At 41.1% G+C, this 16401-nt stretch overlaps 1 protein-coding gene across 1 annotated transcript; it reads right to left on the reverse strand.

Moving 5' to 3' along the window:
- Nucleotides 1-1947: 1947 nt before the first annotated feature.
- Nucleotides 1948-13562, reverse strand: LOC105357479. The gene is made up of 2 exons (XM_011492527.3): nt 9363-13562; nt 1948-6443 (listed from the first exon to the last, which is right to left on the reverse strand). The coding sequence occupies exon 1, from the start codon at nt 13500-13502 to the stop codon at nt 9387-9389; it is 4116 nt and encodes a 1371-aa protein (XP_011490829.2). The 5' UTR covers nt 13503-13562; the 3' UTR covers nt 1948-6443; nt 9363-9386.
- Between the last annotated feature and the right edge of the window lie 2839 nt (nt 13563-16401).

A 16401-nucleotide genomic window follows, 5' to 3' on the forward strand; every position in this document is an offset into this window, starting at 1 on the left:
ATAGACATCTTTCGAAGGAATCAGAGATTTGGATCTGCCGCTAGAGCGCAGGCTGGAAGTGAACCCGATATGACCTGTGACGTCATGAAAGGCGTTGATTTTCGCAGTTCCGCTTCGGACAGCATGTAAACAAAACCGGTAGTCTTCGTTTCTCTCGTGTTTAAATCTGTTAATCATCAACATGCCAAGTCGTTGTGTGGCAGCTGGATGTAGCAATACATCTACTGAAAGTGTATCTGTGTATAAAATTCCCAAACAAGAAACGCTGCTGAAAAGGGGAAAGTTCAAGAAGGTGGACGGCGAAGGATTTTTCCCTCCAGATCTGCAGGAGAGAAGTCTGCGTTTTCGAAGGGACAAAAACCGGGACACAAACGAAGAATTTTGAACGGAGAGTTGGGAGGAGGATCTTGGCTTCTGAGTCGAGGAAAGGCGGGTGAGCTGGAAGCGAGCGAGCCGTTTTCTGGGTCGGAGAGGACGGCGCTGGAGTCGGGAGCGGAGGCTGCTAAGCTAGTGTGCATCACGATGGATCACATTGAGGCGAAGTAGTCGTGTTTTCTGTTGTCCTTGGATCCAACTGGAGTATTTCAACGCACTCAATGTTTTGCAAGAGAAGCAACAGGCCTGCAACGTTTTTTTTCTTTTGCTTTTGAGGTGCCGGTACCGTGAGTAAACTGAACTGTGTGTGTGTGAGCGCGCGCGCGCGCACGAGAAAAGGTTTCAAACGGGTTCAAACGGGTAAAACTGTTAATGTTCCACAGTTGTTAATGGTATACAGTGACTTTGTTAACTAAAGAGTAGTACCATCTGGGAAACTTTTATTTTGTGACATTTATTTTGTAAATTGGGTTGAAAACCAGTGTTTACCTTTGTTTAGATTAGGCCAAAAGGGGACATTTTGAGTATATTTTAGGGTAAGTGGAGTAATTTAATTTTATACATTTTTTAGACTTACTGGAGTCTAGCCGAATCTTCATGCTGGCTATCGTCATGATCGGCATGATCACTAGACCTACTACTTTCTGCTATATCCTCCTCACTTTCGCAAAAGGGTTCGAATCGATACGGTTGCAAAAGTGACTCATCATCATGATAATCTCCGCAACTTTCCTCTTCATCTTTCTGTTCATCTGATGATAAATCGCTAATAGAGACGGTAGCATCACTCTGTGCTTCGCTATCGGTGCTAGCCATGTTGTCTGCCTTGTCTTCCTTTCGTTACGTCACAAACAGGGCGGCGCGAATTCGGCGGAATGCGTGAAGCCGGCGGCCGTCCTCGTTGTTTATATTGCGTTTTTCGCTATTTATTCTTTTTCGAAAAATATTAAAAACAATCGCAACATGAAATAGAAACTATTTACTATATTTTGGCTTATTAAAATAGGCCATGTCACCCACACTTTCAGGGGTCTCCACAGGTGGTCTGGTAGAGATTTTTTTTATGCCGATGCCCCTCCGACAACGATGTATTTTATTCAGACTGGGGACCGGCACAGGGAGGCCCAGATTTGGGTCCCCTTATGGCTACATCAGGCAGTGGCGCAAAGGGTCTTGCCCAAGGACCAACACTGGATGATGGTCATTGCACACCCTGGGAATTGAACCCTGGTTTCCCATGTACCAGTCCATACAAATATATGGGAATATAAATTATTTTTTAAAGTTAGGACATAGGATTGAAAAAAATACAATTGATTGACTGTCAGAGCATAGATAGATTTTGCAGTAAAAACCTAAAGTTTAATTGGAAAAAGGATACCTAATATTTTACCTGTTTCTCTGATTTTACCTTCTCTTGTGGTTCCAATATAAAGAATATAGTTTGTTAAAATAATATTTCTTCATATTTCATGAAAGCGACACCTATGTCTTAAACAAAAAAAACAAACATCTGTTTTTATTTCAAGAAGGCCTTTAACTGATTAACATAGACAAAAATGTAGGCACTGCTTGTATTTTAAATAAATCTTTATTACAAGGATATGTAGGCTTATCAGTCTACATAACACGCATTCGCCATAACTCTTACTTTCATTCCATTTTTGTGCAAACACTGCACTCACTTCTCATAACAAGTCCTCCCTCCACTTCCATCCTGACCTCCTACTTTTTCCGAGGCAGCCACGTGTCACAGTCCACAGTGTCATTAAAACAGACTTCTCCAGTGCATGAATTTATAGCCATCAGTACACGTCATTCAAACACGAGCTTATGTTCCAAAGACACTAACTTCTCTCTAACCAATTCATTCTACCTAAACTCAGCCCTCTTAAATATAAAAATACTATTATTATCAGTTTTTTTGGCCTAAAATTCCATCAAGGAATTAGGACATATCATGTAAATTACTCATTGCTCATAAATGTTGTCATTTTATATACCTGTATATATCATGACAGCCTGCCATCAGCTTTATTTTATTGCTAACGATCTCGTATGTCATTTTATGCTGTAAAATAACATGAGAAATGTGCTTGGGCTGGTCTGCTATTTATAAATAATGCATTATATGACGGTTTAAACCACATAACACCACCTGTTCTGCTGTGCAAAATATCCATGACATTTTTTATAAGAAATCATCAATTGCCCCGATTATCTACATATGCAGGATTTAACTTCGGTGGTACTGTAAATACATTAAGTGCTTTCATCAAGACGCTAACACTGCATCAAAAAAAGATGTTAAAAACTGTAATATTTATTGTTATGCTACTTAAAATATTGAAAAAAAAAGAAAAAAAATGTCTGTTTGGTTTTGGTTGTTTTTTTGTAAATTCAAATTTTTTAAAAGTATAAAATAAAAGAGTTTATCTTCAGTGGAGTTTATTTAAACTCTTAAACAACCAAAGCCCTCTATCTACTTATACTGCAACATGAATTAGCTTGAAGGATAAAACATATTTAACTGTTAACAATAGTCTTTTCAAGACTATTGATTCAGAACAAATATCATTTTTGGAGCAGTTCATTTCTGTAAAACAAGTTCTCACTGAGGCAAAGTGTTTAAATATACATGAAGTACATAGACTGACCAGCAGCTCCACATACCTTTCTTTATAGTTTTCACATGCACTAGAGAAATAGTAAAACTGCAGTCTTTATTTCTACACGAGAGCTTAAAAAACCTAAATGAAACAAAAATGCCAAATAAAGCCCAGCAGTATTTTCAAATGGAAACAGGACAGACAATGTGTATCTGTTCAAGGGAAAGTCATTAATGACATTATTTTAAATGGGGGGAGTCTTAGTAGCCAGGACATTTCCTTGTTTTCTCAGACACACAAAAAAAATAATGTCTTTAATGACTAGAAAACCTTCATTACCGTGTGGTGTGTGTAAAGTCACACTTCACACTTGTTTAGTCTGTGACCCTGTTTGCAGCAAACAGTACTCACAGAATGCCTGAATGCCGAACATAGCTCACCGCAAACAACCATGGACACATTTGCTCATGTTTAATTAAAAAATGGAGGAAGTTATCTGCACTTCTTTTTGCTTCAACTTTAAATGGGCCATGAACCACTGATCAGGATCAACTCAGTGTATTCTAACTGCTCACTTATATTTTAATTTTCTCTCTCCCCTGTCCCTTATAAGGAGTGTGCTTTAAAGTGTAAACCCACAAAATATTTAGCAGGAATTAGTGGCATTTTGCAAGTCACGACAAAGAGCTTACTTAAGGTAGAACCTGAGCCACCGAGTGACATGGAAATCTTACTGTGAACGTTTGCGTGGCAACATGATACACATGTTATGTAGCTCCATTACTCACTTACATAAATCATTTTTTCAAACTAATTTTTAATTAATTAAGTGCTTATTACTGCAATTTTTCATTTGAAATGCATCAGTTTTTTTATTAGTAGGACTTGACACGCATTGCAGACTAATGGTCCCTCTGCTTAGATATGTAACTGAATCAGTGCTGTGAAGTTAAAACCATATTTTAAAAAAGTGGTGTAACATCTGACTACGGAAGACGATTAGGACCATGGAGAAAGAAAAAAATTCTGACTATAATCGCAGAGTTCTGAGAAAAAGTCAGAAATTTTCTTTCTCCATGACCCTAATCTCGAAGTTGATCTTGCACTATTTTTTTTGTTTTTAATGGAAAATGCCGTAATCTAATCTTAAACAAAGGCAATGTTCTTCTGTTCCTCCTAATCTATGATCTTTTAAATCTATAAAATAAACAGATCCCTAACTGATCTTGCTACTTGTTTTCAATTTCCTCAGTCATCCACTGCCATGGGGAAGGAAAAATACAAAACAATTCCATTGAAGGACCCTGAAGCAATAGGGCACGTCTTCCCTTTAGGGTTTTCTGGGTGTGCTCTTTGACGTCTTCATCAAATATCTGAATAAGCCGTCAAATGTCCACATCGTATTTCAGATTTTAAAAAAAAGAAACAATAACATTCTGGACTTTTTAGAACCCAAACAAACATGTCTTGCTGGAAATGTTGGCACTATTTCAAAATGAAACCAGATTTTTTTTTAGCTTTCACATCAACGCACTACATATCTGAAGGTCACCAACATCTACCTATCAAAACAAGCTGAACTGATAACATATTATTAAAAACAACAACAAACACACAAAATCTATGCTAGCATACAGTCTTCATTGTTCTTTGATCAAACTATACAGACTCAGCATAAACCCGGGCACAAATTGACACTTATGCACCAAACTGTTGATAGTAATTGACAAGAAGGCCAGTGCGACTTTACGGGATTTTATGTGGCTGCTCTCTGTACCACAGAAAGGAATGCTAAAGTGATGAATTAGAAATGGTACCAAATAAAAATCACATCATCATTGAGCTTTGCTTACTTTTTTTCGCCGTTGCATTCGTGTTCACACGCTAAAATTAGAATTTGGTATTTCAATTTGAAAGGACAGGAAAGAATAATATGGAAGCTACATGTATTGTATTCAATACATGTAATAAAAAAACAGGTGTTTTTTGTTATGATTTTTTGAGCTATTTTTTTTGAACAACAAAAGCAAAAAACTACAAACCGGCTGGGCACTAACCTCATCTGTTCATGAAAAATATAAGATGAGCTGGACTTAAAAGCTTAAAAGCCACAGAGTGTCTGTGTAAGACGCGATCCGTGTCCCGTTTGTTTATTATGTGTGGGTCATGACATCACCAGCCTGTTTCATTCTTCCTATTTGCTTCATCCACAAACATTACAGAGCATGCAGCCTGTTTTTTAAGATATTTTTGCAATGATTTTCTAGATCTTTTTGTATTTCAAGATATTTCTTATAACTTTTTGTCATCATTTTTTCTGGTTTATGAGATTCTTTTTTTGTTTGTTTTTTGATATGTTTCTTTTCATGATAATTTGTTAATTTCTTTTTAAATAATTCTGCTGTTTTTTAAAGATATTTCATTGAACATTTTCCAAATCACTCCAAACCTCACGGCTTTAAACAAGCAGATCCTATTTATCGAAAAACTCTGGCTGTAACTCGTTTTCAGCATCACCCTAAACAAAAATAAACTGTTCATACAGTTGAATTCTGTATTTAATGCTTCCCCAAAATTTTTCTCGGTAATGTTCGTGGTTGAAGTAATTAGGAAGGACAAAACAGACTGTCGATATTGTGGCGAGCACATTAACAAAACGGACACGGATCATGTCGAGGACACAGACACATAGTGGCTTTTTGACTTCAAGTTTCAGGTCATCTTATGGCTTTCATGAGCAGATGAGGTTGGCAGCCAGCCCGTTTGTAGCTCTCTGCTTTTTAAAACAAAAACCAAAACACCTTTTTTTATTGAATACAATATGCTTCCGTAGAATAACGCTACAGTTTGTTGCAGGAAACAAACATTAAGAAGGTGCTTCTCACAATAATCCATGTTTCTCTGATAACTCAAGTCTCTTAACAGTAAATAGTAACGGTAGTTGATCCATCATTACAACATCAGTCAGTAAATGTACTAACAAATGGACATTCACTGAAGTGTTTTGACTTACACCGCTTTATTACTCAAACACTGTGTTCATCTTTTAGGAAATACTAAATCATATTTAAAGCTTTAGATGAATTACATGATTGTTTTGTAATGTGTGGTAACAATAATCTCATTGAGAGGTAGCTTGGCTAAAATATATCAACACTTCACTATAACACGCTGCCTTGTTTCCTTTTGAACTGACTGAAGGGCAGAAATAGCATTGAAACAGAAATCAGAGACCCAGACAGCGCCTGAATGGAAATTGTCACAAAGCCAGAGAATATCAATGGGAGGACTTGACATTTTGCTATTTCAAAGTATTGCATTGCACACAAAAAACATTGATAAACGTCATAAAAAACTGTAAAGCGGGTTGGTGCAGTCCTGGGAGTTGATCCCAATGGGGGGGGTGGGGGGGTGAACTGCACTTACAGTGAGTGAGGATATATTCGTCAGCAGATATATCTAAAGACAGAAAAAAAAGAAATAAATCAGACACTCTTGAAATGACAACACATTTTAACTAATTTTATCCAAATACAGTTGAGAAACTGCTGCTCAATTTGATTACACAGAAGTTATGGAGGTCAGCAGTGAACTCCACCTCCCTCTTCCCATTATGGAATAGGACTAGGGGGAGGGGGCTATAAAAAGTAGACCCCCTCACAGTCGGGTGGACTCACTTCCAAGCTGGAGCTGCAGCCGCATCTGATCTCCCCGAGCAGCTGTCCCAGCTTTTGCATCAGCACAACAAATACTTTGCATTGCCTGACCTTTTCCACCTGCATCACTATCCCAGCCATGCCCCCGTGTCCCCCCCCCCGCCACATCGCCGTGAACGCACACACAAGCCGTGTTCCCCTCACACCTCTACTCAGCTCCCACAAGGCCCCTCCCTACCACGCACCCAGCTGACATGTATCCCCCCCAGGCTTATACAGTTGTGTTATTGCTCTGACACATTAGCTCAAAACAGACTTCTGTGTATGTGTGCGTGTACATATGTGATGGCGTCAGAAAGTGAGAATTGATTTGAATTTCCGGGGGGGGGGTGTTAGCCTGCAGCATGCAGCAGTGTGACAAAATATGGCAGCATAAAGAAATATAGCAGGAGATGTTACATAAAAGTTGAAGTTGTGCAATGTTTCTTGATTTTATGCTCATTATAGTATGATAATATTAATAATGGTTAAATTCGAAAGAGATTTTTTATTTATCGCCAATTCAGTGTAGCAAAATGAGCCAAAAAACGGAGGATGTTTGCAGGGAAAAGCTTGATCAGATGAATTTGAAACTAGATCTGGGGGCAAACATAGCGAGACTCTAAGCATGCTCAGTATGTTGGTGTGTGAATGAATTAGCAATAATCAGCATAGTGTCATATCAGTTCATGAAACTGTTGAGCCACATTATAGGTTGATTTATGTCTTGCAAAATGTATTCCTTTAAAAAAAATTCTCAATTACAGGGTTTTTGTATTTTAAAGTGTCCAAACAATAGCAAAATATTAGTTGTATTTTCATCTGTAAACATTTGACCTGAATGCCAACACAAGTCAAAGTACCACACAAAATGTAATTGCAGTCCAAAGTGGTGTACCATACAGTGCCTACAACACTAACACCCAAAGTTTTTTTTATCTCAAAAAACTTACAAATCCATCTTACTTCTTCTTTATCTTAGTTAGTATAATATGCTTCAACATTTGAGATATTGAAGTATATTCCAAGTTTTAAACTTCAATTTTGCAGAAAGAATCTTAAAATGCAAATATTTTTTCTGGCTGTACAGTTTGCATAATCTTTTCTCACAATATTGCATCCTAAAAATAATAATAAACAATACAATTATGTAAAATCTTGTTGTAAATAAGATAAAAACTGAGTGGTAGTGGGGATTGGTGTACCCTGGATTAAATCAACACATCTTCACCTGTCCAAAAACATGCTTCGTAGGTTGATTGGCAACTCTAAATTGTCCAATAAGTGTGAGTGTGAGAGTGAATGGATGTGTGGTTGAAGATATTCTACCCTGCGACAGACTGGCGACCAGTCCAGGGAATCCCTTGCCTACGCCCAAGTGGCCGGGATAGGCTCCGGCAACCCCGTGACCCCGAAAGGGAATAAACGGTGAAGAAGATGAATGAATGAATGAATCTTCACCTGTTATGATGGACACTTGCAGTAGATTAATAATGAAGTATAAAGTTTTAGGTCAGTCTTTTCAAACTACTGAGCAGCAACTGATTATAACGTAGGAAGGTGTCGTTAACAAACACATTGCACACAAGTAAAATACACCGCAGATGGGAACAGCAGAAAAAGTTCAGAGCACTGCATGAAAACCCAATCTCCCAACAGCTCAGAGGAATCAGATTACCTGTCAAGAAGCTACTGCATTTCTATTAGCCTGGCATGCTGCTGTTAAAATGGCTAATTTTTTAAAATGTACAAATTTAGCTCATTTTGGTTCTATCAATTTCTTATTTTTGCCTAAATAAAGTAATTCTTGCTGATTTTATTTTTTAGAAAATATATGATCATAGTTGGATTTTTTACTTTCATTTGTCACATTTTTTTATTTGTTGACAAAAAATACTTTTTTTGCCCTTTCTTTCTTCTTTCTTACTTTCTTTCTTTAAAAAAGGAATTATCTAAAAAAGACTTATCTTCCGAATTATCTAAAAAAGATAATTCAGTACTTTTCTAGTCCTAATTAATACTTTGAAAGGTCTCAAGGCTCAGCTGTGATTAAATTGTTCTGCATCACATGTAGAACAGAACCAGTATAAAGTTGAAATAATATCCAAACATAAATAAGTTTAAGAACAAATATAGATATGTGATTAATAAATATTTACATACACAATTCGTAAATCAACTGTGATATATCTGTAAATAATTGTGAATATAAATTTGAATCATGTGTGGGTGCACTTGTTGGGGAAAAATATTTAAATGGAACAAAATGAGTGTTCATCATGACAGAATGAGTGCCGGATGTTTCCATGTGTATATTTATCTATATGTGTAGTTTATGTGTGTATATGGGTATCTGAAACTAAATTTGAACTTATTAGAGAGGGAAAAGGACTATAATAAATATCGTGTGTGGTAATAAGTTAGGCTGTGTGGGAGAGAATTTATTATGATTTTACAACTTCTCACTCCCTTTCAATATTTCTTGTATTTTTTTTCTTGTCTTATTTTCCTTTTTAAAGTATATGTCAGAAATAAAAGATTATCATCATTGTCACAGCCATCATCATCATAGCTATGAAAAATTTTTCTGAGCATCATCCAAAAGAAAGGTCACTTGAGGGAACACTGCTGAGCATTCAGTAAACATATGCTCTGAACTATCTTGCAGAGTTGATTTACTTACATGTATGAAGACAACGTCTCTTGGTCACCGATGCTCGACTACAAAGCTCATTGTCTTCCCATCAAATGAAGGAGGAGCGACAATCCTTGGACCTTGTTGCGTTGTGATGCTGATCAGCGGCTTTCTGTCCGACCTCGCTGCGTCTCCTCTGGCTGTTATGTGTCCCAGGCTTACGGGTAAGTGTAGCGGCCCTTGGTGAGCTTCTCTTGTTGCACTATAATATGCGCTTTCTGCCCCTGCAGCGGCACTCTCCAGCCATGCATCTTTGGAGTTTTTGACATTTTCTCCAGCTGCTTCCTCTGAGTGACACGGCGACTGTGACATCATCGCCTGAGTTGCTAAGGTGGGAGAGGGGATGAAGCCGGGATAGATCATGTAAGTGGGGGTGTATGCTGGTGGGCTGAGGGCTAAAGGGGACAAGGAGAGATGCACGGGTGTAACAGGAGCCACAGGTGAGTGGGGCATAGGCACCTCCACATACTGGCCCGTATCAGGGTCAAACAGTTTCTTTGTGGTGACCTGTAAGGGGGTGTCCACCAGGTAATAATGTCCAGTTGTGGGATCTAAAAGCATCTTCCTCTGGGTCTGCGGGGCTGCGTCTCCAGCAGACGGTGTGGGGGAGACGTTCAGGGCAGAAGAAGTGAAACATAACACCTGGTGCTGTTTCTGCGGGCTTGTCACTGCTGTGGAACGATGGTAGATCGACGCAGCAGGATGCTCCAAGAACAAAGGAGACTTCTTTGTCTCAGATCCCTTTAAAGGATCTGCACCAGCACAACCAAGGCCTGAAGACCCCTCCATCAAAGCAGACTCTCGATTTAGCAGTTTGGTTTCATTTGCATGGCCCAGCCCGGGAATGGTTAAATAGTTCTCAGAGTCCGAGCAGCCTTGTGTGACAGTGGGATTACTGGGGCTGATTTTGGACTGTCCCTGCTCCACCTTGCCATGTTTCGCCGGCTCTATTTTCACCGACAGTGGAGCCGTTGGTGTCTTGGAGTTTTTAATAGCAGGTGGTGTTTGCAGAGGAGACCTTGATGGATCGGGAACACTTTCTGAGTTAACGCCGACTGAGGTTCTGTTTCCAAAATGAAGGATGCTTTTGTTTGTAAAAGTTTTGTTTTCCTGGGGAATTGTTTTAAATGTGTCATTATAGTATGGAACATGTATGATGTTTGTACTTCTCTTTTCTGTTTCTGTAGTATTGATCAAAGACTGGGGAGTTCTTTCAGCATTCTCAGGCTCCTCACTGGTAATAACTGACAGAACGTGGCTGCGAGTTACCGGGTGCGGGGCTTGAGTTTTGCGCTTCCATTCGTTTCGATCAAAAACATAAAGCTGCTCCATTGTTTTGACTGCAGCTTTTAGCTTCTCCAGTGCACCCTGCTTTACTGGAGCCTCACTTCTCTTCTCTGCTGTCTCACAAAGAAACGTGTCCTGCTTTTGTTTTGCCAGTTTGACCTCAGGATTAGACTCAAATGGATCCAAGTTGACCTGCTTGTTTGGTGCTGTGGGCAGTCTGCCACTGCTACAAGCCAAAGGGTTATTGTCACTTTGGGGTTTTTCGTGTTGCCTGTCTGCTTCTTGTCTGTGTGATGCCTGACTTGTCTCTGATTGAATGTTTGTTTTTACAGAGTTGCATTTGATCCTTATTGTAGAGGGTAACCCATTTTTTGCTGGCTCCGTTTGGACCTTCGGTTCCACCTTTTCACATTTATTGTCACTTTTATCCAACGAAATGAAGCGATATGAGCTTTTGACCAATTTCCGCACATCCCTAACATGATAGATCGGCGTCTGGAACTTACACTTGGTGTCTCTTATATCTCTTACAGTGAAGTTTGGAACTTTATCGCCTGCAGTTAAAACGTGGGATTTATTATCATCTCCAACCCTAAGGGTGTTAATATTGCTACTAATTTGGGGGGTCAATAGATGTGCAATGTTTAGTGTGCAGCCTTTGTCTTCTTTCATACTCCTAAGGCATATTTTTATTTCAGGTGAGTTCTTCTCCTTTCCCTCTTTGCCTTGCGGGCTTCCTTCATTTCTCTTTTTGAGCTCATTTACTGCACCCTTATCACACGTGTGTTGTGTCAGATCGCCAGTGATGTCCCTGTCCTTTGTTAGGAGTTGGCAGCTGGGCACAAAAAGCAGTTTGGTCAGCATGCTGCTGGAGTCCAGTCTTTCATTTCCTGTTGTCTGTGCATCACCCACAGAAGAAACCTCTTTTCCAGGCGGTGGATCGTCTTCTTTATATTCATTAAACGAACAACTTTGGCTTTCGGCTGCAGCTGTTTTTAAATCATCTTCTCGCCTTTCGGAAGTTTTGTTGTCTGTGGTCTCCTCTGTAGACCCAAAGGAGCTGAGTCTGCCTCCCTCATCAAGAGAGTTTACAGTAAAAGCTGAGCCTGTTTCTGACATTTGCCTGTGTACACATCTGCATTTGTCTCTCGGCTGATCTGGGTCTTTTATATGCAAACAAGGGGAGACTGCTGGGTGTGTATCACAGATTTCTCCCCTCTCCATCTTGCGTTCCTGCTCAAACTGCATCTTTTTAGAAATTACGTTTTTCAACAGACTCGATGCAAAAATTGCCTTTTTGTGCGTGTCCCCCGTGCTGTCTGTGCTTCGATATTGCAAAGCACAACCCGAGCGCGCCTTCACGGAGCATTTGGAGTCCCTGTGTGCGTTTGGAGATTCAACATTACAGCGGAAATTGAACGTGACTCCACGCTGCACCTGCTGGGGATCTGTCAGATGGATCTTCTGAGTAGAGGACGCAGGCTGTTTGGAATATGTACTTTTGTTCAGGGCCTCCACTTTGGTTTGTGGAGCTTCCATTCCGCCCCTAGAATCATGTCTCCTATTTTCCACAGTCCTATTCATTTCTAGAGTTGTGCTCTTTTGCGCAATGACGCTGCGCTCTTTAGCGCGCATGTTTCCACAATTCCAATCCACGTAAGCTGACCATTTATTCAGACCATATTCCGACAAGGAGGACTCGCTTGACGTGCTAAAATTAATGGCATCAAAGTAGGGACACGCCAGGCTTCGGAAAGACTTTGCTGTCAAGTTACGCACCTCTTTATCAGCGTCGTCCAGTTCACTGATGGAGCTGGACGCTCCGCTGGAGTAGTCATTGATATCGTTCCGTCTCAGCTTCGTTGCAAGGTGCTGACGGCCTGGAGCGGGGATGAAATATTGGCCCCTATCGCACAGGGGCCCTGCTCTGGCGCCAGAGCTCACTAAAGAGAAATGTCGTCTGTCTCCAAAGTGCGCTGCGTACCCCTGGGTTCTGTCGTCAAAAGCACCCGTGGGGTCATTCCCACCTCTGGAGGAGGTTTGTATGGACAGGTGAATTTTCCCCGTGTCTTCCCTCAGGCTTTTGCTCACACTTTCATCAGAGCTGATGCACTTATCCGAGTCACAGAGATCACTGTCCTCCTGCTCGGTGCTGACTGTTCCGGTCAGAGTGGACAGCACTTGTTTGGCCTGACTCCTTCCCTCCAGAACCAAAGTTCCCTCCTGGGTGTCGTCGCTTTCAAATGAAGCATAATCCACAAAAGAATAGACAAGGTTGTCGTCTTCAAAGTCCCAGCAGGCTCCTCTGCCCAAGTCGTAATCCACGTCGTGGTCGAGCTCGGTCAGCTGGATTTCGTGCGTCGTGATATAGTGGGACTCATCCTCCACGGCGTCGGAGCCGCAATGCTCGGACAGCGCGTCGTCCGAATCTGTCTTGCTGTTCAGATAAATGTCGGTGTACTGCAGATCCTCGCTGCACCCGCTTGGCTCCTTGTTGTTCCCGGAGTCCACATCGGGAAGTTTGGTCAGAGTTTCCAGCACCGGCTGCGTCCCGGGGCCGCGCTCCAGACTGTCCTCTGACGGCTCCTCCTCCTCGGTGATCTCTTTCTTCTCCTCGGGCTTCGGGCACTTGATAACGGACAGCTGGTTCCCCTCGCCGGTGAAAGTGACTTTAACCGTGGTGGGCCCCCCAGCTCTCATGTCCAGATCCACATAGTTGGACTCGGCGCGGTTCGTCTCGGCGGCGGCGGGGCTCCTGGCTTTCGGATTGCCCTTCTTGTGCAGCTTCCCGTGAAGTCCGGTGTCATCTCGGTAAGTGAGAGTTTCCTCCGCTGCTTCCATTCAGGCCGGGATATTACCGTCAGGTGGTCCTCGTTTACGATGTTACTCTGACACTGGACGGAAAACTCTGCAAGCTGGGGGCGACGGGAAACCGGGAGGGGGCGTGGGGGGTGGGCATGGGGAGGTCCTGCGTGAATGTCTGAGTGTTGGGGTGGGTGGGGGTGCAGATAGAGATAAACACACAGAGAGGAGAATGACAGTCCACCAAGATGGAGAAAAGGATTTTAAGTTTTGATTTGCTGAATAAACGTTTTCAGCACTCCTGGAAGAACAGCTCCACTTCAGGGCGCTTTTATTTTTGAAACAAAAGACACAATTATGTCCTTCGACCCTCCTTCGCAGTAAGGAAAACCTTCTAAATAAACGGATTCTGGTAAAAAGAAGAAACATCAGGGGTGTCAACATGAAGGAGGGATCCTTCCCCAAGACAGACAGGCGATGTGCCAGAACTCTTCCTGCAGAGGATTTAGCTTATCTAACTCTACGTTTAAATAGTCCAGCAGATGAGCTTCATCCAGATGGAGTTGGGGGACGGCTGGGGGCGCAAAACGACGTCCACAGCCAAGTACAGGAGCACAGAATCTGGAATCACTCCCCTGCTGGGGACGAAATAATATTCTAATCCTAATGTACTTTGATTTAGGTTGAAAAGCGGAAATGTTTGGAGCCCTTAAAGGAACATTGAAGAAAAAAAAAATCAAAGTTTAAAAAAATTAAATAAAAAAAACAATCAAGGTAAAAAAAACCTAACTGGTGAGCACCACTTAGATTTTTTTTTTACTTTAATTGTTTTTTTTCCCCTAAAACAGGGGTCGGGAACCTTTTTGGCCGAGAGAGCCATAAACGCCACATTTTTTGAAATGTAATTTCGAAAGAGCCATACAACAATGTAGTGTCCCTTTCCCACACTGAGGCACGGAAACCCTACCCTTTTTTAAGGTTTTTTTATTCTGGTTACTGCAGACCGCAACAAACGCCGTACAATTAATTCAGCAACTCCTGAATCTCTCCCGCTGAGACGAGAGCACTTCTCCCAACTTTATTCCCCTGCTCCCGCTCCAGCCCTCCCATTTTCCTTATTCGGCCCGTAGCTGAACCCCATTGGTCCAAATTACCTAACAACAGGCTGAGCGACAGAACTGAGGGCCAATCAGATCTCTTCTTGATGCGTTCAATGAACTCCAGAACTTTTAACGCGGCCCAGCAGCCAAGTTAAACTCAGTCCGCGACAATTTGTTTAAAACTAATTATACAAGTGAATGTGTGCTTTGATGTAATTTCAACATTTTTAAAGTACAATAAGTCTGTGGATTCTTTTTAAAAACATTGTTATGCTGTTGCTAATAAATGATGAGTATTTCTCGTGGTGGTTTTGCTGATGGTTTAGTCCGGTTGATACGTGGTGAGTTTCTGCTTCACGCAGGCGTTGAGACTTTAAACGTGATCGTAGGTCTGAATGTTCTGTAGATGTGAGACATTCTTATCACATGCAGACGCGGAGCCAAACACACACTGACACGCTGCAGTGAGTGACGGGAAGCGGGTTTTACGTTTTTACAATCCCTGCGCGATTCACCTGCTGCCTGTCCCCACAACACCTCAGCCCCACCCTCTGCTTTCTTCCTCAGACGTCCTGTCCCCGCAATTGCGCGCTCTTTCTCAGAGACGGGAGCGCGCAGTTTTAGGCACGTCAATTCACAGGTTTCCGGCTGGTGCAAACTCTGTGAAATAATAGATAATAGTAAACTGAAAGTGCGCAGATTTTTCTCTCCAAGCACCGCTACTACTGCGCGCCTCTTGCATCGCATCGCGCCCGAGAGGGACTGGTCTAATGAAATAAAAGTATAACTAAAGATTTGTCTGCGAGCCACATGTGACCATCAAAAGAGCCATATATGGCTCGCGAGCCATAGGTTCCCGACCCCTGCCCTAAAATGTACCTTTAGGGGCTCCATAGTAGACTAACTAGTTTGTTTTTTCTTTTTTTCTTAACTTAGATTTTTTTTTTACGAAGGTTTTTTTCTTCTTCAATATCCCTACAGGTGCTCTGTAGAATGGAACTAATTATGTGGAGTACACCATATTTTGTTGTGAAAATGTAATTTATAAAAATTATACTGATAAAAATGTAGGCAGTTCTTTCTGGATGGTTGAAAAGTTTAAAATTATTAAGGACACGGCAGAGAAATAAGAGCTCCATTACAAGGACATTTTAAAGCAAAATATTTGTTTTACAAGATAAGTTGTAAATCTTTCCTTTACCTTAAATTACATGGTTTTGGGGTAGTGCAGCCAAAAATACTTAAGAGATTATTTTTCTGTGATGATACTACTCAACAGCATAATATAGACTTGGTCAGTTTTACAGCTGATCTCTGGTCTCATGGACAATCTCCGAGTACTTATATACAAAATAGGAAGAAAAAACCAGCATTGAGTCTTGCTCATTTCTGAGCAGTGCTGAGAGTAAAAATCATTATTTAAAATGTAAAAGTTTTGGGAAACATAGATTGTCACATAACATTGGATAATCTGAACCAAGTGCCTAAGCCTCTCTACATTTGACCACGATGAAGCTTGTAACAATTTCGCATGCAAGCATGCCTTCAGGGCTGTTCCCACTCACTGAAACAACTGTCAACATGATGGACAGAAGTATTCGCCATCAGTGAGTGCCACTCAGCCAAAAGAAGGCCATGCCTTCCGTTGCAGATGTTTGTCCTGATCATATTTTTTGATGCTGGGCTCACATCAAACCTTCAGCCACTGTTAAAACAAAAGTTGAGGAACACAAAGTAAGCGACTGTTTGGTGTTGAAGAGAGAGAAATGCTGAATCAGGGTGTCCTGCGAAAAGATGATCCAGTTGTTGGGTGTCTGTCTAGGTTTTTTAAGACACAA

This window comes from Oryzias latipes, chromosome 1 (genome assembly GCF_002234675.1).
Source record: "Oryzias latipes chromosome 1, ASM223467v1".
In the NCBI taxonomy this organism is placed as follows: domain Eukaryota; kingdom Metazoa; phylum Chordata; class Actinopteri; order Beloniformes; family Adrianichthyidae; genus Oryzias; species Oryzias latipes.

Coding starts and splice junctions, on each gene's coding strand:
- LOC105357479 (XM_011492527.3), bottom strand. CDS start 13,502: ATGGAAGCAGCGGAGGAAACTCTCACTTACCGAGATGACACCGGACTT.